At 43.7% G+C, this 27,484-nt stretch overlaps 1 protein-coding gene across 1 annotated transcript in view; it reads right to left on the reverse strand.

Moving 5' to 3' along the window:
• The window catches only part of TMEM132E (transmembrane protein 132E), a 1,510,109-nt gene that overhangs the window by 103,594 nt on the left and 1,379,031 nt on the right, over positions 1 to 27,484 (reverse strand). The window contains exon 7 of the mRNA XM_069614886.1: positions 865 to 1,070. Coding sequence (XP_069470987.1) covers positions 865 to 1,070 — 206 coding nt within the window. The remainder of the gene's footprint in view (positions 1 to 864; positions 1,071 to 27,484) is intronic.

Consider the following 27,484-nt stretch of genomic DNA (forward strand, 5'->3'; position numbering starts at 1 on the left):
CCAAATAGCTCATGTTTAAAATGAGTTTTAAAAGGGCAAAGCTCTCTTCAAGAGGGCAGGGTGCAGTGCACTACAGAAATCACATGGTACCAAATACCAGGCCAGAATGTCTCCACACTCCTCTTCGAACACACCTTACTCCTTTCAGGCTGAAACACCAATTTAATTGTATTCATTTCTCATATAGCACTAGGGAGAATAGCTCAGGGGCAACGTGTCCCCGGGTCCGCGCTTAGAACGCTCTGGATAATAATCCCGTTATAAATAACCTATCCTAGAGCTCAAATAACAGAAGAGATTATTATTATCCTACAGAGTGGTAGTCAATTTATCGACCTGGGAAGGATAAAAGGCTGAGATGACGCTGAGATGACCCTGCCAGGATTCAAACCTGCCACAGCAGGCTGCTCACAGGTAATCGGGACGAGCGCTTATCTCACTGTGCTATCTGACCGGCTCCACCAATGGGAAAACACCATGCACACTCAGTCAATGGCTCTACAAAAACACCTCAATTTTAACCCTGGTGAGTACCTGCCCTGGGAAATCATTCACAAATATGCTAGTATACATAAAACTCGACTGTTAGCCCACCCCGGCTATGGGAGCATCCACAAATAGACCAATGCCTAATTGCGATTAGGTTCGAAGGGGTGCTATATAACACACCCTTAAACACTCATTTAATGAAACATAAATGATGCTGACCTTCAGCTCCTGAACACATGTTGGGCTACCAGCTACCGCTCTGCCTGCAAACCTCCATCATGTCCATAGGAGACCTACTGAGGCTGTACAGAAGGATACCATCAACCTCACCTTGCAGAGGGCATGCGTGTGGTGGAGAGTCTGATGCCAACATACCTTCTATCCGGTAGGATTGGGACTCGCCAGCCTTTCACCTGGCTCAGCTTTGCATCTGACAGCTCAATGTACAATGGCAGTTTGGGGACCCAGACGGTCATCTCCAGGGGCGCTCTGAGATGTTCGTAGCTGAAGGTCACTCTGGCGTTCATGGAGCCTCGAGACTCTTTCCCGCTCACAAAGATGTAGTCACAGTTGCTGGACACCTGTGGAGGGACAGAAGAAAGGAAGGTCAGTGCTTGCATAGGTCCAGGGTAACATCAAAGGGCGTGGTCAAGCAACATGCTGCAATAGTGGCACCAGCCACAGAAGAAGATTCAGACTGTGCCATCAGGATTTGAAAGGCATTAGACAGTTGCAAAGAGCAGGTGGTTGTGTGGGAAGTAAAGAAGGGTATGGAGAGAGAGAGAGAGAGAGAGAGATAGAGAGAGAGAGAGAGAGAGAGAGAGAGAGAGAGAGAGAGAGAGACCTTCCTATCTTATATGATCGTAAAGCAATGGATTAGTAAAACAAATCAAACATAAACTAGGACATGTTTTGATGGTTGATTTGGTCCAGAGAAAAACAAGTATACAAGCTCCATCCTGGGGATTTAAGAATGTGTATAAAGTGCTAAACGCCAGCCTACATTACCATGAAGAGTTGGGGGCTACTACAGCATTGACCCCCCAGCACTGGATCTGAAAGCACAATTAGCTCCCACCACAGCACTCGGGCGAGTAAAACCTACCACACAATGTTCAAGGCAGCCATGCACTGTGGATTGGTTGGTGGATGCTGGATGAAGGCAAAGCAAACTATACACGTGCTGTTTGTCTCCGTTTCCTGTGTATTTGACATGTGTTTATCGGTACAAGAGCTTTTAGCCATTTGCTTCAAGGTGTGTGCACTTATGGCTGACGGTGGACCTTGGCCCAACACGGACGTCATAGCCTGAACAAGCCACATATTTTTATTTATATGTTTCTGACGCGCCAAAGCCTGCAGGCATCACGGCGCGGATAAAGGTCTTGGGCACATAGCAATGTATCTGGAAACATTAGGTTAGTTAGTCTTATGGGAAGAGAATAGTGTTCATGTTTTTTTTAAAAAAATAAATAGATTTTATTCACATTGTAAGTCTGCAGGCAGCTTATTCCATGTGATAGCTGCTTTTACAGGGTAAGAACATACAGTCTCAATACGAGCCTCGCGATCCAGAACTAAGTGTGTCGGCAGCAACGTACCGGCACCCTTTCCGGACAGCCATACTGCAACAATGCCGGCAGCGCATTGCTCCCAGCAGGTCTGACCTGCCCGGGGCACCGGCCCCTGCAGGCATGGTTTTCAATGAAGCACCGGCACCGTCAGCAACAGTGCCAATGCTTCTGTGTCCCCATTCCCATAGAGTCCTATGGGACTCCACGGGACTGGGCACTTACACTTTCCACCGCCCGATATCCTGGGCTGCCATGACTTGTAATGTCCCGGTGGCACCAGGATATCAGGTGGCTGAACGGTGTTACAAGTTTGGAGGCCACCCTTCCGCACCTGTGGGTTACTGCCGAACTCGGAATGAGGGCCACACTCTCACTAGAGAACAACAATAGATGCAGGTGATAGGCAACAGAAACCAACATGACTCCACCCTCTACACGGCTCCAGTCCCTGGGCAATTCGAAGTGCCCTTTGAATAAAACCAGAGTTACGGGCACCATGGGCCTCATTACAACTCAGGCGGTAAGGGTTTTACGGCGGCGTAAACAGCGCCGACCCTTACCGCCTGAGTACGAGGTCCCTTAACGCCATGGCGGACTTAACACCTGCTTTTAGCAGGTGTTAAAATCCATGGCGCTAAGGGACCATGGAGTTAATTACGCCACCGTAATTTACGGTGGCGTAATTAACGCCTTCCCCACTCCCATTATGCCCTATGGGGCAAAATGGGAATGGGGAAGGGAAAATGGGAAAAAGGGGATTTACCGCCCCGCCAAGGTTGGAATGGGGCGGTAAGTCTGCCTACCACCATGGCGTAAACGTAGTTTACGCCATGGTGGTAAAGTCACGGCCCAGGCGGTAACTTACCGCCTGGGTCGTAATGAGGCCCCATGTGTGATTCAAGGACATCTCTCCTGAGACAGGTGGATGCGAAGTCAAGGCTGTAGATCCCGAACTCAAAATGATAACCTGTACCTTTGCACGGTCTTTGTGCATCCCTAAGCCAGTGTTGGTTTCAGAAAAATCCCATGTTGCTCACAACACACACAGACAAACCTTGCCCTCTGTGAATGATAGGGCATATTTCCACAGGGGTCAAGTCACACCTGCTAATTATGGGGTGCTCCCCAAGGCTTCCATGGTCACTAACTCGACAATGTCTCCGAGCTCAACACCAGTTTGATGTAGGCATCATCATAGATGGTGGCACTGAGAGTCCTAAACCGCAGTGCAGGGACATGGCGAGGACTGTGCAGTGGGCTGCTGCCCTCCTCCCTGATGTTCACATTACTACGGAGAGATCCTAGAGCGGATACTGGGAGCAACACAGAGCTAGTGTATCCTTTTGACATCCACCTCTGCGCGATTGTAGAAAGCTCATAAGAGCTACAGCACGGGTCCCCCTTTGCCTTCCCCAAAGTCTACTGTATAATAGGGAAACAACACCACTTTCATAAACTATGATATATGAAGATGGTGAACATTTTAGGCAGTCAGTACCGCCCAATTGAGCATGCAGAGTAGCTGATTCACAATGTTACCTGTGTGAAAATTGAACAGACATTTCAGGAATTTGAAATATGATCAATTGCATTTTCTGTCATTCAATATGCAAATGAAGTGCTGGAATATAAAGATATAATAGCAAACCATATACCACAGTCCTAATTTACCATCTCAGGAGTCAGATGCCAAAACCAGGTGGCATGATAAGACCAGCATACTTGGGTAGCCATCTTGCATGGGTGTGATCTAGACCGATCACTCTGACAATGGACACCAGCATTCCATAGGTCCACTAAGTGACCAGTCCAGCAACGCATTCCACACTCTCTACATCCTCCAAATACATAAATCAGAACTACTGCATGAAACACAGCTGTGGTAAATTAAGCAGGTCAATATGTGCCATGTCAAATATTGGAAGTGAGGGAGGGTTGTTGCTTTCTTCACCATAAGCTCGCAAGAGTTCAAGATTAGAATTACCATTAGGAATTCATACAAAATGGAATAATTCTGAAGTAAACATATTGGTGGTTACAGGACTAGAGGGCGGTCTAAGCATTCACCATTATCCTTTGTGTAAAGTTGTTGCAAGTTTTGTGTTGATGTCAGCAATTGTACACAGCACTGTATCAGGGGTGATGATTTCAAATGTTAGAATCTGGACATATTCTTTACTTGCCCTGGTGCCCCCTGGAGCTTCTACTAAGAGCTTCAACAAAGAGTCAGAGGATAATGATTTGTTGGGGTTTGCAAGGGAACTCATGAAGCAGTAGGTGCTTTCCTTGAATTCACTGGTACGCACTGTACTCACTCACGTTGATTGGTAGATTGCCTTGATTTTTGTTTGTGATGCCACTATATTTGAATCAGTAGTGTACAACTCCGGCTCAGAGCCCTGGTTTTATGGATACCGAATATATAAATGATGTCTGCATTTTGAAACGTTGAATGCAAATTTATCTTATAATTGTTCTTGACAGATATCCGGAAATCCTGAACAGTTTCTGGCGCTCGAGGAGGAGAGTTGCGCGCATTTGATATAGATAGTTTATCAAAACCAATCAGCACAGTTATTGTGGCCCCAATTTTGCTGTATCAGGACAATGTGGGAATGATTGCCACCTGGAAAGGTATACAAATTCTATTTTTTTGTATTAATAATACAATTATGTGGGTAATTTCATCTGAGGAATGGTAATCTGCTAACCAGACCTCCCTTTCAGCATTCTCCATCCCAAAAGCATAGTGTACACCTGTGCTCTGATGCATCAGTATCCTGATTTTCTGTGCCTGCTCTCCAGTGGCACAGAGCAGGTTCAGTTGATGTATGGCGACTGCTCATTAACACAATTATTAAAGCCACATATGTTCTGTATTATACATATGCCAAACCTGTGAGCACAGGACATCCCTAGACGGGGTGTGTATATCCTTTCTATTCTAGACTGGGTGTCTCTGCTGCACCCAGAAGGAAAATAGGCAGTGTGGGCTGCTGCTCTTTTGATTTTTTGTGAGGTCAGTAACACCTCTCTCCAGCAGGACAGGCCCCCGATAGGGGGTGTCCTGGGAAAAAGTAATCAAAGGGCACATCCTAAACAAAATGACTGACCCCAAATCATGGTGTTGCCAAAGGACCTTTGATGCTATAGATCTGAGAAGGGGTGTGGTAAGTGTAGTCAGAGGGAGTGCAGAACAGTTGAGGGAATGGTTCCACCATCTTGCTTTTTCTCTGTAGCTCTTCTTCTTTCCTGTCTCCTCCAATTCCTTTAGCATAAACCTCTTTCCAACCATCAAAGACCACTTGCCATAAGGGCAGCGATTCGACCCCATCAAACATGTCTTGCTTTCATCCAATCCTGTGAGGTTGTTTGCCTGTAAATGAGGATATCATCCACCTCTACTAATTCATATTTGGATTAATGAGATCTTTCCAAATCCCTCAGCCATTGAGGTGAATAAGAGGTGCTCCAAGACAAAGTCCAGCTCTGCTCCCTAACCACGCCCCTGGCACATGGGTGTGACTCTTGCTGAGGACTATGACCATCCGCTCTTCATGTAACTTCGCTAGGCTGGGAGATCTCACCCAGTCCTAGAGCCCCTGCAATGGTTCTCACAGAATACTGAGGGCCTGAACAGCTAGGATTCCTGCTTTCACAGCATCGATCCAATTAAAACTGCATTTCAGTCCTGTTCACTGCATTTGCACCAAATTGATCTGCTGGTGCTTCTTTTGGCACTCATTCAAACTGCTGCTGCTACACCTTTGAACCAGCTTGCCACTGCATCATACTAAGTAGAGCATGTCACCTGTTTGGCTCAAACAACCAGCCAACCTCTACAGATAGACTCAAACCACTGCCACGCAAATATCGCATCCGACCATCAGGGTCACAGCTTTGAAGGGCTTGGCCATGTCAAAAGGCGCTGCAGCATCGTGGCAGCTTTGACCTGAACCAACGATTACCATTTTCTCAAACTGACTCCACCTTCAAATCGATTATGGTGAACCACCTGAACTGCATTACTTGACCACCGCCTTCAAATCGACTCAGTGCTACCTCATTGCCTGAAAAAATATGACTCGCTGCAACTGAACATAGTTCAACCTGCAAGCAACACCTTGGAGTCTGGTTCAACTTTGTCGAATGGCATAAACTTGAAATCAAGTTCTTTGAAGTGATCGTGTCCATCTGGTCAACATATTATGACCCTAGAGACTGATTACGTCCCCGTTTGCACATATTTCCTACAAGACATTTGAACTCCTTGTTACATTTCTAGCCTGGCTTCCCTACCTGATAAGTATCCAGAGTGTTTGTATCACTACATTCTAGATTTCTCCATCTTTCTTTACATGGGTATTTTTTTTATTTTGTTTATAGTTGAGTGTACAACTTATTTTTGTAACTAAACTATACATTTTATAGAACCTTTATTGGACATTATTTTATTTTTGAACGATAAATTTTGGAACAGGCAGCATTGCACGCTCAATCCTTAACCATTCCCCACTTCAGGAATCTTCCCGGAATCCTTCTTACCTCCTATATCAAACCCCTCCTCAAAAAACCTGCGCTCTACTTCCTTAACCCAGGCTCATTTCCAACACCTGTTTCATGGCCAAACTCATGAACCACACACCATACAAGCAACTCTGCCACTTCACTGAGGCCAACAACCTTCTTGACCTTGCTCAATCCTGCTTCAGACCTCTCCAGGCAACTGGGTTCCCCATAGTGTCAGTTTGGGATGACCTAAAAAGAACAGCAGATGTGGAAGGATGTGATCTACTCATTCTTCTTGACCCCTCTGAGACCTTCAATACAATTGACCACACCACTCTCCTAGACAGGCTAGACCCTTGAGGAATCAAGAACACTGCCCTCACTTGGATCTCCTGCTTTTCATCTAATCGATTGCAAATTATGCATCTCCATCCTTTCACCTCTGCATCCCACCCAGTGCCTGAAAGGGGTCCCACAGGGAGCATCCATATCTCCCTCCTCTTCACTATCTATCTCAGCCCACTCCCCACACTCATCCGTTCCCATAATCTCACTTGCTACAATTACGTAGATGATGTCCAGGTCACCCTCAAAATCCTAAAATCACCAGGCAACTCCTGTCCAGATCTGTCATCATGGCTTATGGATTTTGACAACTGGATGACGACCAACCACCTCATCATCAACCCCGGAAAAACAGAAATCCTAGTCTGCAGAAAAAAACACACTCCTTTCCCAACCTGACCCCTGGCCTCACTCTCTAGTCCTGCCCCCGGCAACATCCACTTTGATTAAAAACCTAGGATGCACACTGAACACAAATCTATCCCTCTCCCAACACATCAGCTCTGTATAAAGATCCAGCTTCTTCCACGAACGCAAATCTTCCCACACCTAAACTATCCACACCAAATCTCTTCCATCCTCACCATCATCCTCTCCCACTTAGACTATGCAAACTCCCGTTATCTAGGCGCACCAGCATTTCAACTTAGTAAACTCCAAAGAATCCAAAATGCTGTGGCCCGCCTGCCCATTGGCCTCCCACCCAGAGAACACATCAGTCCCACACAGAGTCCTAAACTGGCTCCCTATTGGTCAACAAACTACCCTTTAAGCCATGTGCTTTACTCACCGTGCCATCCACAACACAAGCCCTAAATTCCTCCAAGATAAACTCACACATTATCTACCCTCCAGGAGACTCAGATCCAGTTGAGCTTTTCTCCTAGTTATCCCCCAATAAAACTGCACCCGATTGGGTGGCTCCCTCATCTCCATCCAAGCTCCTACCATCTGGAACTCTCTGCTCCTCCACTTCCACAGCATTGACAATCACCTCACATTCAGAAAGGTCCTCAAAACCTGGCTTGTTCCTTCCTCCTCTTGAAATCCCTCCTCCACACTATGCCTTGATTGCTGCTCGTACACAAGTACTGGCCCAGACCCAACAAAACACCAACAATGGTTAACAGTGGCACACCATGATAAACTCACACCGTCCACTCCCACAGATGACTATACACCAACCCTCCGTCCCCCACCACTGGTCCTCTCCCTCCCTCTCCTGGCCCTCTGCTGTGCTCTAAACTTAGGTGTTCTCCCACTGCTCAAGTGTCTCAAACTTGGGTGTTTCTACCACTGCTCAAGTGTCTCAAATCCTCCATTCACTGCTGTGTCTCATTTTTAAGTGTTCGTCCATGTACTGCTGTGTTCAAACATAGGTGTTTCTCACACTGCTGAAGTGATTCAGGCTTACCGTTTCTGCCAATGGGGACGTGTCTCAAATCTAGGCAGTTTTTCCATTTACTGCTGGGTCTCATATTTCTCCATTTACTGCTGTGTCTCATATCTAGGCGTCCATCTAGTGTTGTGTCTCAAATTTAGTTGTCACACCCACTGCTCAAGTGTCTCAAATGTAGGTAGTTTGTCCATGTACTGCTGTTTCCTCATATTAAGGGGTCTATCCATCTACTGTTGGCTCTCAGATATGGGCATCTCTCCCAAGGCTCAAGTGTCCCAAATCTATGTGGTTATTCCATTTGATGCTGTGTCTCGAACGTGGGTGTTTCTCCCAATGCTCAAGTATCTCAAGCTGAGTCACAGGTTTGGGTGTCACCTCCAATTACTGTTGAGTCTCCAATTTGGCCATTTCTTCCACTTGCTGCAGTGATCCAAATTTGGATTTTTATCGCACTTCCCAAGCCTAGGTGGTTCTTGGTTTGCGTGACCAGCCAATTGCCTTGGGAGACCTAGTAAACCAGCATCCAAGATAAACTCTGTCAGAGATTGAGGTATGTATAAATCACACCACGTCTGTGGAAACCAGCTGTAGGCACAGCTCCCTATCCATGCACTCTAGAATGTAGATACAGCTACATCAACTCCAGTCTAGCTGCTCGCATAGCCATCTGCACTAAAACCCCTGACATGCCTCAACACCTCCACCATTAGTATACAGTGACAAGCTATGACCAATTTGGTCTAACTGGTCACACATTGAATCTCCTGTACCAGCACTCTATCTTGACCACCAACAGCACCCACCTGTGGTTACATGTGTTTCTATCAAACTTTTTCTATCAATGATTTGTTCCATCAAATCTTTTTTATTTAAAGATGTTTAATCAAATTGCCATACATAAAGTGTAAAGTGTTTATGCATCGAAACCCTTTCATCGAATAGGGTTATGTTATATAAACACTTTACAGTTTTTGCATGGAGGTCGCTGAATCATAACGTTACAGGGAGCTGTTCAGCACTAAAGTCGGGTACAAAAAGTACCAATCTAATCCAGCACTGGAAAGTTCTCTCTAACGTGTGTAGTGTCAGCGACTTCACTTGACATTTGTATTTTATTTTTTAATATGGGTCCCCCCAAGCCTCCAATAAAATAAAAGTCCATAGTCCTAAAATAGCTCACTAATACCACACAAGTCAGAGGGAGCTGTCCAGTGCTGAAATCGAATCAATACAGTTACAATGTATTTCAGCACTGGACAGTTCCCTCTAACTTGTGTGTTGTTTATATTTTAATTGGGCCCCCCAAACCCACCCAAACCCATGTTTTGTTTATTGTTTATTGATTGAAATGCTTTTCCATTGAAATTCAATGACAAATAATTCAATGAATAATAATTCCGATGGAAAGGTATTTCAATCAATACATTTCAATGGTAAAAGAGTCTATGAATGCTTTTTGGATGAAAAGACTGTATACCTCCACCTACGTGCCAGACCTCTGGGTTGTTTACTGGAGCCTAGGCAGCCCTTCTAAGTCCTAATCCTGGCAGAATGCTCATACAAATCTTTTTTTTTCAAAGTTTTATTTTAACTTGCACAGGTTACAGCATCTTATCATTGACTTTGCAATGTTATCATTACAGTTATTGTACAATGTTACATAATGGGTACACTTTACATTAATTCTCTGATCCACCCGTGTCTTCTCCCCTTCCAATTTTGTCAGCGAGGTATTACCTGTATCTGCCTCATATGTCATTGGGGCGGCTTGGTGTAGGTAATAGACTGGCATACACTTCCTCACAGTCATATGCCCAGGTCATATCTTTTTCCCAATCAGTCAGTGTGGGTGGTTCTCTGCTTTTCCAGCACATCAATATCACTCTCTTCGCCAATAGTAAACTAAGATTAAGAAACTTGCACCATATGGGGTTAATTTTGCATACTTCCCCCAGCAAACTCATCCCTGCGTCCCATTCAATTGGACGGTCTGACATCTAATCTAGTGCATTGCACACATTCAACCAATATTCAGTTAACCGTGTACATGACCATAGCATATGTAATGTGTCTGCTTCTTCGCTTCCGCACCTTGGGCATTTCCCATCTGTTGTGTGGTATATTTTCTTGAGTCTGGCCGGGGTGTAGTGGGCTCTGTGTCATATGTTATAGTGTATCAGATGGTACCATGAGTTGTAGGATATACTCTTCGTCAGGCCACATAATTGCGTCCAGTGAGAGTCTGTAAAGGTGTGCCCCAAATCATGTTCCCACTTTCCTCTTGCGTCTAGTATCGTTGCATCCTGGTTGACTGCATGATTTTGTACAGTGTGGAAGCGGATGTCTTAGTTGCACATGCATTGTATATGTATTCCATGCCTGGGTGTGGCTGCGGTTCTGCTGGGAATGCATCCCATATGTCTGCAATAATTGAACGCAGTCGCAAATATTGTAGCCTCTATATGGGATTATCCCCAATGATCACTTTAATATCGTCCCAGCTGATAAATTGATTGTCAGTTAATAGGTCCCCAAAACGGATTATCCCTTTATCTCTCCAGAATGTGGCAAGTGTTTTGTCTTGTGTCGGGGGGAGCTAAGGTGCATCCCAAGATGTCATATTCAGATATAAGAAAACCTTGTGTCTGGTGCGACCAGCCACCCTGGTCCAAGCGATGCACGTTACCAATGCTGGGCTGTTGGTTGCTGGTTCTTGCTGCGGCAATTCTGTATAAGAGTTTTGCCGAGCTGCGCATACACATCTTAAGTAAACTCTTCTAATTTCCCATCATTGGACTTTGGTGCCCGTGGGCATTCCAACCACACCGCACATTGAAGCCATGCACATGGGGAAATGGCACTTTATAAATGACAACTACAACACAATGCAATACTATTGCTGTTGGAGTAGACTGGATCACATCCACACCCCAGGAAAAGAGCCTTCCCTCTGCCCAGGTTGCCACTGAGGGAGAAGGGGTTATATATCTCTGCTGTCCCTGTATTACCTTTATGATTGCGATCACTGTTGGTTTGTAAAACTGTAGGGGAAAAGTAGGTGGTTTAGCAACTACTCACCCTTGTACTGCTGCAGAGCAGAAGTAATTGTGTCACACAATGACATTACCCTGGTTGTATGAGTCTCCGGCCCCTTTGATAAGATAGTCGAAAACACTACCAGAGAGTCTTTCATATTTCAAAAGTGTCCTCCTAGAGGAGAGGCGCGATTTCTTCAAGGAAATCAGAAGTGGCGTATGCAATTCTCTAGTCTCTGTCAGCAGGAGGAATTTGCAAGGGGAAGTGATAAAACACACAAAGGCCAGTACAGTGCCTGTTATTGCACGCCTAGCCTCGAGCATCATCAGGCGGTTTGAAGAGCGGGCCATAAGGTGGCTTTGAATTCAAAGGGCAGATTCAGTTTTACATTTGGCCAGTTAGGTGATGATATGACGGGGGTGGGGAGGGGGCTGAATAGGCCTGTTAATTCATTTGAGGCAATTCGGGTGAGTGGTGCTTTCTGGTCAGCTCGGTATCAATAAAAGTGCTTCAGGAGTAATAACATTTTCATTATTCTTGGAAAAAAGTAGGTGCCAGTGATAGATCTGAAAGTGTCTTTGATCAACGGAATGGCGCATGAGAAAATAAATCTAAGAATGCGGAAAATAAAGGTAGTACAAATACATGTGTTGGAAATGAGTAACTTACAAGCGAAGGAAGACAATATAACTCACCTTTAATTTTTATTAAATACGAAATGGTGCAACAGAAAGCAACATATATTTTGGCCATTATATTATGACATCTCCCCTACACACATGGCTGCTATCATACCAGCATGCACATCTTAGAAGTATGATTTCCCTTTGTTTTAAAAGTAAATATTTACATTTCGTTATTTTTGAAATATTTGTCTCATGTTCCTTTACTTCTTTAAGCACAAGACTGCAAATCGTAAATTGTTCAGCATATCAAACTCACCGTGACTCATGTGTGTCTTCTGCAACCTCCTAGGCCCTCTACTGGTTTATCACTGCACTACATCTGGGCCCACACCACACCGGGATGCTGAGCATGGCACATCTGGCATCTGGGTGGATGGTGCATCAGGTCATGCACATTGACGATCGGATGTCTATAGCCCAGTCTAACCTCTGTCCAAACCTGTAGCAGTATTCCAATGCCATGCAATTCTGCCCAATCCAAGATGGCTGCAATTAGCATTCCCTAAATCAAGGAACTTCCAAATATGGCAGATGCAGTACCACCATTTTCCCGAATTCAGTGTTGTCCAACCACAATACAAGGGAGAAACAAGAAGCAGTTTGGTGCATTGCAATGTTTCCAAATTACTCCTTTAGGCACTGGATGTGTCCTTCTCCAATTCTTCTCCTTGTCATTGCTATTCCTGATTTCTGATTGGGCATTGTACCCATGCTGCATGGAACCAATCTGTTTCCAAGGTGAGCATGTTGTCTGTAAGCCAAGATCTAGTGCCCCCAATTCCTCAGTTATGCCCTCAATTTTTCTTCTCCTTCTCCAGCTCACTTCTCCACTTGTGCTCCCTGCCCCAGCCTTCCCTTTGCCCCCAGGCTCCAGACCGTACCCAATGTTCTGCTCTGCCTCAGTCGCCTCAAGTCTTTCCTTCTTTCCCTTTAAGCAAACAAGCTTCTGAATGGTATACGTTTACCCAACCTTCTTTCTTGATTTTGAATCCAGCCTCATCTTTGATTTTCATCCAGAATCCACTATGGTTCTTTCGTTACTATCCCTAGGAGTTATTTTGACAAGAGGAGACTCGTGTTTAATCCTGATATTTTAGCCTATTGCCCTTGGCATTGCGGCAACGGTTACGGCTCTAGACACCAAGGTAAGGTACTTTTGCATCTGCCGCACAAACCTGTTTATGTGCTCTGAATCGATTTTAGGTCCTGCACTGATTTGGACATGTTGGTGTTTAAACAGCTTGTCCATGGTCTCACCCAAGTATAGAGTAATATTAATCATTCACCCACACAGTCACGCCTGTGACGTCTACGTCATTTACTGCCATATACCTTTAAGTAAACAGAATATAAGTGTAAGAATGAAAGGTCTGTGAGATTGAAAAGAGATCGGGTTGATAGCACTTGATTATCTCAAACAGTACTCTTTCCACAGAGTGAAATGAGTAGGTTGAATGCATGGATTTTGGAAATCAAGATTTTTCCCTTGGTGTTGCAGGAGAGTGGGGGTGAATGGCAAATATCACTTGGCAGACTGCAATATCTGTATACAAGTGTGCAAATAATGGTATTATTACTTGCTAGTTGTGACATCACAACAGACCTGTAATAAGAAAATGACATCACAAATGCTGTGTAATCAGTTATGATTCAGTTGTGACATCGCAATGCCTGCTGTTTGAGCCAGCAAAGAGAAAATCAGCTGCCACTGCCTTTTTATTTTTTTATTATTTTTTTTGCAACATTTGTAGTTTTATTGCTCAACCGGGATGTCAAATTAATGACATTTGCACGTTACCAGAACTTTATTAATAAAGGAACACCTACGTAATGCTAGGTGTTATTGTGCAAGTAAGATGTTAGCAGGAGGTAATTACATATCAATGTTCCACAATCAATAACACATTCTGATTATGTTTAATGGTCAATGTGTTATTAAAGAACTAGAATTAGTATTTCAGTAGTAAACAAATGTAATCAAGCAATGTTTGTCACTGAATATGCATGCGAGAGATCACTTTACAGCTTTTAGTAATCTCTTAGCACATGCAGGTGCGTCACGCTTTGCTGGGCTGCGGTTGTGGCACTTGTGAAATGGTTCACACGCAAACAGGGAAAAAAGATCCAACAGATTTGTGCAAGGTCACGAAAGAGATCCGATTTTACAAACATTTCTAATATTAGAAGAACGTTACCCTATCGAAAGCCCCATTCTCTTCTGCCAATGAGGTAGCTTGCTGAGTAGTTTTCTATGACACATTACAGCTGGTAACTGACAAATAACTTTTTTGTGGTGAAATGTTTAATGTGTGCACTATTGGAGTTTAACTCATGCAAGCAAGAATCTGCATGTTATTATTTTGAAGCACAAAATGATTTTTTTCAATACATTTTTATTAAACTGCTTGAACTATATTTCTGCAACACATTAGGAGCTGTATTTTTGCTATTTTAAATCCAAACAGATTCTATATTGATTATATGGTTCAGCAAATGGAAGATTGCATACATTATATAAGCAAAAGATAAGGTATTACAGGGAATGGCAGTGTGAGGCCATTTATTATAAGGATTAAAATACCCCTTGCCATACATAAAAAGGATGTTACAAGTCACCCTGGAGTTCTGTGACAGTTTGGCCGCAAAACTCTTCGGTGACTTGGAATATCCGTATGATGTACAGTAAGGTGGACATTATCCCATATATACTATTGTAGTTTTATTTATATATATATATATATTTGAAGAAAAAGGGAAAAAAGCCGGACCTCCAGCACCCCAAGAGGGGACCTGCACTCCAATCAATCCGCATGGTCCTCTGTGCTGCGCCAAATCTTAAAAAAACAGCCTGACTCTGTCCATTTCCTCACAATGTCCAAAATGTATTAAATTATTAAACCTTTTTTTTAAAAAAATATAAGAAGAAGAATGCTTGTATGACCCGTTTCCCAGCGTGCTCACTGCTTGTTCACATACAAATGTTTAAAGCACCAAGGGTGATACATATACTCTTACACACTCTAAGTCTCTATGGTTTCCACTCCACAGTTGTCCTTTTTCTATTTCCTCTTTTCTCCACATTCAATGCATTGTGTTTGATGTTTTAAACACAAATACCATGGTGGCCATTTTAAGCTGGTTTCTGAACCACTAGTGGTATATACTTATAAAACTCTTGTGTAAGCTTGATTGTGGCATGCTTTCTCGCTAATAAATACAATTGGTCATTTTTAGAGGCTATTTTCCTGTGGAGAAAATACAGTTTTTCAAAAAGGACATTTTTTATATAGCTAAATACATCGGAGCCATGACAACAATAATCGTTATTTATCCAATAAAGCACACTGTGCTTGAAAAGTGCTTAGTTCGTCAATAAGTTCATAGCAGCAGTTTTTTTTTACTTTGTGATCATAAAGTGCTTAATGCATAAGAAAAAGATCATAACTGTCCATATTTTCGTTCAGATTATAAAGTGCTTGGTGCATCAGAACCATAACAGCAGCAATCGCTATTTCCATAATACAGTGCATAATGCTTGAAAAAGTGTTTGGTTCGTTGATAAAACCATATTACAGTGAGTGATCTGTGCAAGCTGCATAATATACTTTGATATGATGAAACACATTAAATGATTTATCAGGAGGAGTGCTCCAGGTCACATCCTGAAGAGGAGGTGACGTAATCATTCCGAGAACTGGATCGCAGAGTTTTAATTTCAGAAATGAGGAGCTTGTCATCGATAGCACAATGTGGGCAGACCTTTTGGGCTGGGATTTGCAATCGTTACATCATGGGGATATTTTATTGATTACACGATAACCAAGAACCTTTACAGGATGAGACCTATTTATTTATCATGGCAAGAAAAGTCAGTTATGTAAGTGCCCGCTGCAGAGGCCTGTGTGTACATTAAAAACAATACGTTTAAATCCCTGCGATGTCGTTCAGCTACTTCCAAGGCCTCCTAAAATGGGTACCCTGAAGTTGCATACTATTTAAGCCATAGGGCACCCATACATTTTTGCAGGGTGCACCTTATACATTCCTAATATTATTTTAAATATTATCTGGTATTTTACAAATGCATTTCCTTGGGGTGCAGTAAATCATCCTCGGCTGTGTTACTGTCTACAAATGTTGGGAATGCCAACATTAAGGTTACTACCAAGAACCCAAAGGAACAGAAAAGAAAAGTTGGGGAATGCTGACGTTCAGGTTAGCCCAAACCCTGTGTCTGAACGCAGTCCATCACACTACAACTGAAACCTTAACTTTCTCTGCATCACTGCTTCACAATAATTATTTACACTCTAGCACTGCTATTAATACCTAGTAGTTGGAGTGCTGTGAAGTAGGGCTGTAGTGTGAGTTGAGATAATGTGCAGCCTGATGGACTGTGTTTCGATTGAGTTGTTCATTTGGAATGTTGGTGGAAGCAAAGTGCCAACACAGAGTACAGTTGATGTACCCCAATTCATTCTAGAGCCTTCACCATGTAGAAGCCAATCATAGTGCTCAGAATGCTGACTGTATTCTCTGGTAAATGCATGTGTTCTGAGCATCCTAAGGACATCACTGACCTGCTACTAGTATTTAAAAACAACAGAAAAATCCTGTTTTTTCTCTTTTGCTCGCATGCCGCCTCTCTTCCGCATACCTTGGGTGGCGTGGAAATAGAAAGAGGGCTCTTTCTGTAGTGAAAGTGTTTGCTTTTGTTTCTTTTCATAGAGGCCATGTTCAATTTCAATTCTGAAGCACTCCTCAAGCGGCAACCGTGTTTTGCTCGGAATGTGAATGAATGCTTGCAGACTGAAGCACCCCTTTTGACTTCGCTGATGTTGCTGAGGTGAGCCCACAAGTAATGGTGCAGCAGGACCTCATTAAAAGCCCCCTCTGTGCTAAAGCCTGTTAACACAGCGATTGTACCGTATGGCCATTATCGGCAAAGGAAACATGATTTGTTTGCTGTTAGAAAAATGTACATACATTGCATGGTTGCTACTAGAATGTGGAATGGGTTTGGATTGCAAGAATACTAGTGGAAAGTCAGTGTGAAAACAGAACCAGAGAGAGGATCAGTGCTTGAGGGCCAGCGTTGCACTGCAAATGAAATACTGGCTGGGTCAGCATCCAGACTATTAAGGTTACTTAACAAGTACTTAACTCAAGACACTACTCTTCAAAGAACATCTTGCCAAGCAGTGATCACTCTTCCTAACCCCCCCCAGCAACCTTGCCTTCCCTGCTTCTCCTATCCATCCCAGCTCCTTTGCTACCCCTTCACTCTACCTGTAATGCTTAGGTGTGCCCCTTTCATCCAGCCCTTCGTTGCTTTCCAGGTAGGTTAGTGCTTTATAAATCCTATATTTACGAACCCTTTTAGCAACCACAGCCAGAGATTACAGTAGTTATGGATGCCTCCTCCAGCGATCTGACAATCAGTGGCCGCTGATCTCCATCAGAGCCCAAACTATACATTAAGTTTTTAGAGCTGAGGGCATTCTGACTAGCGCTGCTGTACAAATCATGTACAGATAATGACAGACAACAGAGTGGCCATGCCTTACCTCAACAAAAGAGGGATTGTAGGATCACTACCACTTTGCACAGAGGCAGCGTCTCATCTCATATCCTTTTGCTCCTGTTTTTTCAGCGTGCCAATTACAGTAGATAGTTAGCAGGTGAGATCAGTCAGGAGCCAGCAACAATATTGGAAGCAAATGCAATGATGTAGACAGAAGTCTGAAGCTTTCGACGTGAATCGGCTTGGACTTGCTTCAATGATAAAGCTATCCTTGAGCAAATGGATCCTCCTCCAGCAGAATGTAGGCAACTGAGCAAACTCATGAATACATTCTTCTTCCAGAATCACTTTGCGTATGATCGACACATTAGAAAGTGTTGGCTGGTCTGAATGTGTATCACTCTGAAATGTAGCACTATAGGCCTGAGTTACAATATGCAGCTTTGTGGTGGGAGTGGGGATATCAAGAGTCATGTAGAGATGCAACTTGTTACCAGCATGTAGAGATGCAACTTGTTACCAGTTCTATAGCACCTATCCCCATTTTGGGGATATTATAGAGACTGGGACACAGTCTACCTGCCATCAAGGGTTTCCACTTGTAGACAGAAGTGGATGTGTTTCTGTTGAGGCCCAGGATGCGCCTACACATGTTCATCGCTCAATGTGCCACTATGGTTGTGTGGAGCGCATGCTATTTATAGGTTAGTGAGAAAGGGATTTGGAGGTCTCACACAGGTAAGGCAGCGCTCTCACGCAGGTAAGGCAGCACTCTCACGCAGGTAAGGCAGCGCACACCTTAGTCAGACACATGATTATCAGAATTTACCAGATTTGCTGAATTCTTGACAACTTGTCCTACTCCCCATTACATGTCAAAATAGCCAGGACTAGTTCAGAAGATGTGACCAGACTTTCAATGGTCTCCACGGGTCTATACTCACTGTACTCAATCGCTGCAATGGAGGTGCAACGCTTATATTAATCTATTAAACAGTGTTGGTGATTGTTGCTGGAAATCTCACAAGGGTAAGAGAATTAGGGAGCAAAGGCATGCTGGCATGTTCATTTATTATTGCAAAATGTATCTGAAATATAATACAAATTCCTTCGGAAAGTATCCATTACTGCAGACATACTTCAAAAGAGCTCTGGGGTTGAAGCAAGGCAGCGTGTTAGTGCAGTATTAAATCACAGAATCTACATCAGGAGTGGAACACTTTGTTCGCCACCTGATGTTGGAAATGTTTAAAAATATCGATATGAATCATCACCCATCAGTACTGCCTCAGATTTAGAGCAGGGCGCCTGGAAGCGTCTTATTTTGCTCTCGTGCACTCTTTAAGTAGATTTGGCTTCAGGATTCATTGCCAAGCCCTGGGAGGCTGACATCCTCTGTCACACCTGTTTTATTAAAGGATGATATGCGTTGCTCCATAACCTTGTCAAAACTGGAGGCTCTCATAGACTGTGGATAATATACGCTGGCAAAGAGGGTAACTGCCCCCTAGTCTTCAACGACAGGGGCAGAGAACCTCACGCTGCCCCCATAAACATATTTACAGTTTTGAGTTCTGACTGCACACCCTAACCGACACTGTGTGCAGCTTCGGCGTGGATCGAGATAACAAAAAAAGAGATTGCATGTTAAGCCATGTCCATGGCCTCTAGGATAGGTTAGGTTATTTATAACATGCTTAATACTCTGAAGTTTCTAAGTGCGGACCCGGGGATCGAACCTGTGTTGCTTTGTGTCCTCTTGCTTCCAAGACGAGCACGTTGCATCTGAGCTATCCTCCTGAGGAACTGCTGTGATACTCAGTTGTATTGGCCAATATCAGGGGCTCCACATAAGAAGTTGAAATTTCTGCACGCCGTGTGATGTTCCCTGGGGCACAACGTTTCAAAATGATCTCAGCAGGTTGTGTGAGTGTTTCTAACATATCATGCATCCAGAACTGTGTGTACATTCCGTGGCTTTTTGCCATTTTTTAAGAAATAATTGTTGCTATAAAGTGCAGGGTTTTGACCTTAGATTCTGCCGGGCCGCCTTGCTTTACTAAGCCACTTGCTGATATTTGGAAGGTAGGGGAATTTCTGACTGCATAGCGAAACGCATAGGTTGGCACCTAAAGAGACCACTCTATGACTTAACACTTGCTGTGCTTCTATGGGGTGAGACATCTACATGCAGTCTGTGCATAGTTATACCCAGTCATCATCATTATTACACTGCACCACGCCAGACTGCAACACAATTCTGTCCCATCACTCATCACAAGAGGGTTTGGCTGATGAAATCCTCAGGGATCCAAGCATTCCTGTGAATTCAGAGGTGTGCAGTCAAGAGGAAAACTCTGATGATCAGCAGAAAGGAAGAGAGCAGAGCAGGGTCCACTGCACATGTGGAAGGGAGCGGAAACAATTAAAATGGGGGGAGGAGGAAGTGTTGAACGTGGAGGGAAGATAGAGGAGGGAGCTTCAGAGAAAGCAGGAAGTGTTTAATACAAGAGAAAACAGTAGGAGCAAGGGGTGATGATATGCCAGAAGAAGGGAAAAAGAGTGCCATAAATAAGGAGAATTAACAGGAACGGGGAGAACAGAGAGTTAGTACTGGTAAACAAAGCGAGCAAGGAACGGGGGGAAACACAGAGCTAGCACTGGTGAACAAGCAGAATGAACAGAGAAGGGAATGCACAGAGCCAGGACTGTGAAAAACAAGAATGAGCAGAGAAAGGATAACAGAAAGCCAGGACTGGTGAACAAGAAGGAGCAAAATAGGGAACACAGAAAACCAGGAATGCTGAACAAAACAGCAAGGAGCAGAGAAGGGAAAACAGAAAGCCAGGAATGGTGAACACGAAGGAGCAGATTAGAGAAAACGGGAAGCCAGGACTGGTGAACAGACTGGAGCAAATTATGTTCTGTTATGTTAGGTTATGTTAAAGGTTCTTATACTGTGCACTTTCACCACCTGCATGGTTTCTTGGCGCTCTGGCGGATCTGTAAAGCAAAGGGTAGAGGGTGGGTTAGCTTAGGAAAGAGCGGGAGAAAAGGGCATGAGAGCTGTGATGTGCTGTTGGCAGCTTCACTTAGGTTGACATTGTTCGCTGAGCGTGTGTGTGTTTTTCGGTTTGTAGCCACCAATTGCTGTTGGCAGACTCAGACTGGGCCATACAATTGTCTCGGGCACCAATGAAAAAGTGGCCCACACTTGCAAATGGCAATTCATTCCTTTTGTGACACTGTTTGAATGGTAACCAAGGTTTTTTTTTTGTTGATAAAGTGTGATGCAAATTGTGCATTTTAAAGAATGATTATTCAGCAACACTGGTCAAGACTACTAGTCGCACAGTGAATTATCTCATCAAACTGGCCCAAATTGGCCCAAAAATTGACCCACTTTGAATTTAAAAAAAACTGGCACACACTAGCATTTTGTGTTTTTGGTTTGGCCATGGGCCTATTGTCCTATTGTCTGGCTGTTGGGCAAGGCTATGTGTGGTTTGTTGTGCTGTGGTGTAATGAGGTATGTGCGTTTTGTTGTGCTGTAGAAGCCGGGTTGTGTTTAGTTCAGTGTTTGACAGGTGAATGCAGAAAGATGAATTTTTTAGTAGTTTGGTAATTGTCAGCGTCCTATCCAATGCCATCTTTTCCATTGACTGTGGCCCATATCTCTCCCCATTGCACATTCCGGTGTGTTACAATTACCACTGCTATGTAGTGTGAAGAGGTGTGGGCCTTCCAGGGGTATTCAGTGGTTGGACCGTTCCTACCCACAGTGTTATGACTATGTACTGCTCATATCCCTTCCCAATCATATAATATGGCATATAACAGTTACGCCCCCCGTACAAATTCCTTGAGGGTTGATGTGTTCCGCTACCCTGTGGTCCATCATTCTGAGTTCAGAAAATCTCTCTCTCCCCTTTTTTCTTTAATGCCCTCTTTCAGAGGACCAGTTAGGTTGGTCCGCTCTCTCTCGTCTGTTTCTTGGTTTACCCTCTATAGGGACTGGTACGTCTTGGTCTTCCTCCGATTCAGATGCCTCTCTTTCCCTGTACTCCACTCCTCTTCGGCCTACTCCCCACTTCTTCTCAGTTTGTGCTCCTTTTCATGGTGCTTGCCTGTTGTTCATTTGTTTTCGAAGAGCCAGGTTTTTAGAGGTTTTCTTAATTGTTGATGGTCCTTCATAGTTTGTATTTCACTGGGGAGAGAGTTCCAAAGTTTTATGGCTAAGCAAGAGAATGCTGATTTGCCACGTTTTTTCCTCATGTATGGTTTTCGGCTCAAGATAGATGTCATCGCTGGATCTGAGTGTTCTAGTCGGCTGGTAGATTATGATTTTCTATTGTATGAATTCTACTCCTAGACTGTGGATTGCTCTGTGTGGTATGCACATTGTTTTGAAGGTGATTTGTTTTTTGACTGGGAGCAAATGTAGCAACCTTTGTGCTGGCATGATGTGGTCCCTTCGTGAGAGTTTGAGGAGAGGTCTGGCAGCTGCGTTCTGTGTACGTTGCAGTTTCCTCAGTAAATAGTCGGCCATTCCGAGGTATGTGCTGTTGGGGTAGTCTTTCCTGGACATAATGAGGGAGATGATTGCCAGTGTTTTGTGTGTGAAGGAGAATGATGGTATAATCTCTTTAATTGTGTGTAGAAGGAAGAAGCATTTCTTAATTATTGTGTTCACTTGTGGTTCCAGGATTAGCTCATTGTCCATTAGGATTGCCAGGTTTTTGACTAATTTGGATGGGGTGGGTGATGTTGCCATTTCTGTTGACCATGGAATGTACTGGTTGCTTCCTTGGATGTTGGATGTAATAATGATTTCCATCTTGTCCAGGTTGATTTTGAGGTTGTTAGTGTTCATCGATTGGTAGAGTGCCTTGAGTCAATTGATTTTTGGATATTATCTGTATAGCTGTAGCCAGCAAAGCCATGTCTTTTGATGAGGTTGATTGGTGGCGTCATATAGATGTTGAAGAGGAGTGGGGATAACGAGGATCCTTGTAGTACTCCAGAGGTGGTGTCCCACGGTGTGGATTTGAAAGGTTTTATCCATACCGTTTCTGTTCTTTCAGCCAGGAAAGATTTAATCCAGAGCAGCGATGTGTCGGTGATCCCTATTCCTTCCAGTCTATTGATGAGGATGTTATGGCAGACAGAAAGCCAGGACTGGTGAGCAGGAAGGAGCAGAGTAGAGAAAACAGAAAACCAGGGTTAGTGAACAAGAAGGAGTGGAGTAGTGAAAACAGTTTGTGCACACTTGAGTTAATGTGGCACTTTGCAGCCAGCCTGGTGTGACAATACCAGGAAGTTGGTTGGTGTTTTGGTGTTTATTGTTGGTTTTTTGTCTCTCTGTCTTTTTTGTGTTGTGTGTCTAGCTGGGAGAGCATCATTTTGACAATGACTAATCCAGGGAAGCACAGTCTGAAGCTGATTTCATGCAATGTTAATGGTATTAATGACCAGAACAAGAGAACAATATTTTTGGACGATCTTGACAAGTTAAAGATGTATGGGGCCCTGCTGAAAGACACTCTTTTGGTGGATGCTACTGTGGACCTGCTGAGGAAAGTTTGGTTTGCCTTGTTTTTTCATCGTCTTATTGCACACACTCGAGGGGTGTATGTATCTTGCTGAGGAATGGTCTACCTTTGACTGTTCTGTCCTCAAAAAAAAAGAACAATGAGGGCTGGATCATCTCTGTGAATATTAAAATTCAGGACTAGATTGTTGGGATTTGCAATATCTATGCCCAAAATTGTGGTGATGGTTCCTTTTTTTTAGATCACTTGCCCGGTTTCTCCAAAGAATGGGGCAAGACAATATTCTGCTAGGAGGTGACTTTATTGAGACAGTGGACCCTTATGTGGATCAGAGCGGTGGTTCTGTTGCCGCTGTGTGTGGGGGAACGACATATCACTGCATGTTTTGCTGGATGATTTCCTGTTCGTGGATGTGTGTATATTGGCACATCTTTCTGATAAATGCTTCACTTACCACTCAGGTTGTCACGTTGATATGCTCCTAGTTGCGGGTCAATGTACTCAAAATATTCTGGATGCAGATGTTGATGTTATTCTTATACCTGATGAAACACCTGTTTGGATTGAAGTTTCCATGTCGTTTTTGGTACCTAAAAGTAACTATTGGAAAATGAACACTGCAGTGTTGAACAATACTGACACTGTAGATAAAATAGTGAAGGAGGCAGAATAATGTTGTGTGGCCAGGAATTGGTCCCAGCAAGTGAGCGTTGTAGCTACCTGGGAGGCTTTTAAGTGTTACGTGCAGGGCCTGCTAATTGGAGGATGAAATTAGGTAATCGATATCTGAGAATCCGTCCACGAGAGACTTCCTGGTTCACAAAAAACATCACCTGAATAAAATGTTGTCTGACAGGGTGGATAAATGCCTTTTCAGAACTAAATGTAATTATTGTTAAGAGGGATAAAGATGTGATAGGCTACTGGCCTACTGCTTGCGGATTCAGGAGAGTAAAAGAAGTATAAGTGCCAACACATGTGCATCAGGTGCATTGACATGCAGCCCTGTCATGATCAATAAAGAATTTTGAGATAACTACACTGGATTTTATTTGTCCGAAGTGAAGCCCAAAGTGGGTGACTTGAGGAAATATCTGGATGGCTGTGGATTGCAGAGTCTGCCAGACTCGCCGAAAGCTGACTTGGATTCGGCTCTCTCTGTGGATGAGTTTACAAGGGCGGCAAGTCATCTGAACAGTGGGACATGCTCTGGCCCAGATGGTCTCTGCACAGAGTTTTATAGGTCATGCCAAATGTGGGGTTTTAACTGTTTCTGGAGGTATTGCTTGCATCTAAACGGAAAGGTGCGCTCCCCCCGATGATGAGTCATGCCTCAATCTCTCTGTTGTTGAAGAAAGGAAAGCCTCCTCCCACCTCTGTGGCGAGTTACAGGCTCATCAGTCTGATTAACACAGAACACAGACAACAAGATATTGGTCAAGGCATTATCGCCGCGAGTGTAGAACACTTTATCACAACTCAGACCCCAATCAGTCTGGGTTTGTCAAGGGAAGGAATCTGTCAACCAACATGCATAAGTTGATATGTTGCAAGAGAGCAATAAGCTGGAGTCTGGTTTGGCTGTCCTTTCTCTGGACACTGAGAAGGCATTTGATCATATTCAATGGGGCTTCCTATTGCATTTCTGGAGAGTTATGGATTTGGGGCAGAGATAATACAGTGGACATCATTGCTGTACTCGAAACCAACAGCAGCAGTTAAAATTAATGGTTTTTCCTCCAACAGTTTTGATTTGACTGGGCACAGGGCAGGGCTCTCCTCTCTTGCCTCTTCGTGATGGCATAGAACCGCTGGCTGTAAAGATTTGTTCTGATGAGGAGCTATGGGGGATTCATTTTGGGGACCTACTTCAGAAGGTGTGGCTCTGTGCTGATGATATGCTACTTGGGCTGCATGGCCTGGATTCTTGGCTGCCAGCTTTGATGGGGCAGATAGAGACCTTTATATTATTTTCTGGGTATAATATAAACTGGTCCAAGTTCAAAGCCATTCCATCCTCCATCTCATGCACCATCTCGGATAGGATGAGGTATTTGGGCATGTGGTTCATGAGTAAAGTCCGGCAAATGGTAGATGTGAACATGAGGTTCACAACGGCAATCTTGAATTTAGAACTGGCAAGGTGATCAGAGCTGAAACTGTCTCTTTGGGGGAAGGTCAATGCCATCAAGATGTCTTCTGCTCTGCGCATTAACTATGTGTTGAATATGTTGCTGCTATATGTAAATAGGAACTGTTTCTAGAACATTGACAGCATGTTGCAGAGTTCCCTGTGGGAGAAATGCACCCACACCTGAAGCTTTGGAAATTGCTTCTCCGATGTGAGAGAGGAGGTCTGGGGGTTCTTAATTTCATAAAGTATCCCTTGGCATTTGCTTCCATTTCTTGAAGAGTAGCCTAGCGAGTGGGTGAGAGCAGAGTCTGGATTGAACACTGCACTTGCTCCTGAGGCCCTATTGACATCTAGAAATAGAAGAGGTTTTGCAGCTTCTGCAGCAGCACATTTTTTGTGGAAATCATTGTGTAAACTGGAGGACTTGACTGGAGGCATACATTCTATGCCAGCTAGATCGTCCATATAGTTGAGACCAAGAGTGCAAATTGATGGGAACCTTTTTTTTGGCCTCACTGGTTTTTGAGTGGGGTGCAATGGATTGAGGATGTGTTCGTGAACAAGAAATTGGTTCCTTTTCAAACACTGCACCAATGATGAATATCGAAATACAAGGATGGCACTTCGTGGTGTGGAAATGATGGAAGGTGATGTACTCAGAGCACAGATGATGACTCTGAAAGAGAGAGGTCATTGTGCATCAAATATGTATAGGTTAGTGATGGCATATTGGCAAATTAATGGGCAGCTTCCTAGGCTTGGTCAGAATCACTTGGCACGGAAATGACAGTGGAGAGGTGGGAGAGTCCATGCAAGCATGGGGCGTTGACCTCTCTGAACCTTAGAGAAAGAGAACACCAAATCAAAATTTAAAACAATGTTTACTGGCCCCCTGCTAAGATGGGTGCGAGAGGGTTGGTTGACTCCAGTGCCTGTTAGGGCTGTGGCCTCAGGCAGGCTCCTTTGAGCACATGCTATAGGAATGCTCCAAAGCGATGTCATTCAGGCGGGAAGTCAATGAGACTATGAGCCGGGTCTTACTGACAAACCTTGATTTCGATTTTCAAACTGTAATTTCGAGGGAGGATGTTCTTTTGGAAGATCTGAATTATCCACAAAGATCTTTTTTTTTTTTAGAGCTACTCGTTATGCTAAGAAAATCATACTGAGAGATTGGAAAAGTGTTGTTTTTCCCTCCAGGTTGTCTTAGGTTAAGGACCTGCACAAAATGTCACTGCTGGAAAAAAAAATGTATGTAAGTAGAAGAAAATTAATTTTTATGAGGGAATCTGGGGGAGATCTGTACCCTGAACCCAGCCTGTGTGTTTGTATTGCTTTATTGTAAATATGTTAATAAATATGTCAATGCAAAAAGAAAACAGAAAGCCAGAACTGGTGAACAAGAAGAAGAAGGGTAGCGAAAACAGAAAGTCAGGACTGGTGAACAAGAAGAAGAAGGGTAGCGAAAACAGAAAGTCAGGACTGGTGAACAAGAAGAAGAAGGGTAGCAAAAACAGAAAGTCTGGACTGGTGAACAAGAAGAAGAAGGGTAGCGAAAACGGAAAGTCAGGACTGGTGAACAAGAAGAAGAAGGGTAGCAAAAACAGAAAGTCTGGACTGGTGAACAAGAAGAAGAAGGGTAGCAAAAACTGAAAGTCAGGACTGGTGAACAATGAGCAGAGTAGTGAAAACAGAAATCCAGGGCTAGTGAATAAGAAGTTGCAAAGTACCGAAAATAGAAAGCCAGGACCAGTGAACAAGAAGAAGAGTAGCAAAAACAGAAAGTCTGGACTGGGGAACAGTGAGCAGAGTAGTGAAAACAGAAATCCAGGGCTAGTGAATAAGAAGTTGCAAAGTACCGAAAATAGAAAGCCATTACCAGTGAACAATGAGTAGAGCAGCGAAAACAGAAAGCCAAGATTCATGAATAAGAAGGAGCAGATTAGCAAGAACAGAAATCCAGGGTTAGTGAACAAGAAGTTTCAGAGTACCAAAAATAGAAAGCCAGGACCGGGGAAGAAGAAAAAGAGTAGGAAAAATAGAAATTCACGACTGGTGAACAAGAAGGAGCACAGTAGGGAACACACAAAAACAGGATTGGTGAAAACAACAAGAAGGAGCAGACAAAGGGAAACAGAAAACCCGGACTGGTGAACAAGAAGGAGAGTAGAGAAAATAGAAAGCCAGGGCTGATGGACAAGAAGGAGACGAGTAGTGAAAAAAGAAAGCCAGGACT

Source organism: Ambystoma mexicanum, chromosome 9 (genome assembly GCF_040938575.1).
Source record: "Ambystoma mexicanum isolate Mex_15411 chromosome 9, UKY_AmexF1_1, whole genome shotgun sequence".
Classification (NCBI taxonomy): domain Eukaryota; kingdom Metazoa; phylum Chordata; class Amphibia; order Caudata; family Ambystomatidae; genus Ambystoma; species Ambystoma mexicanum.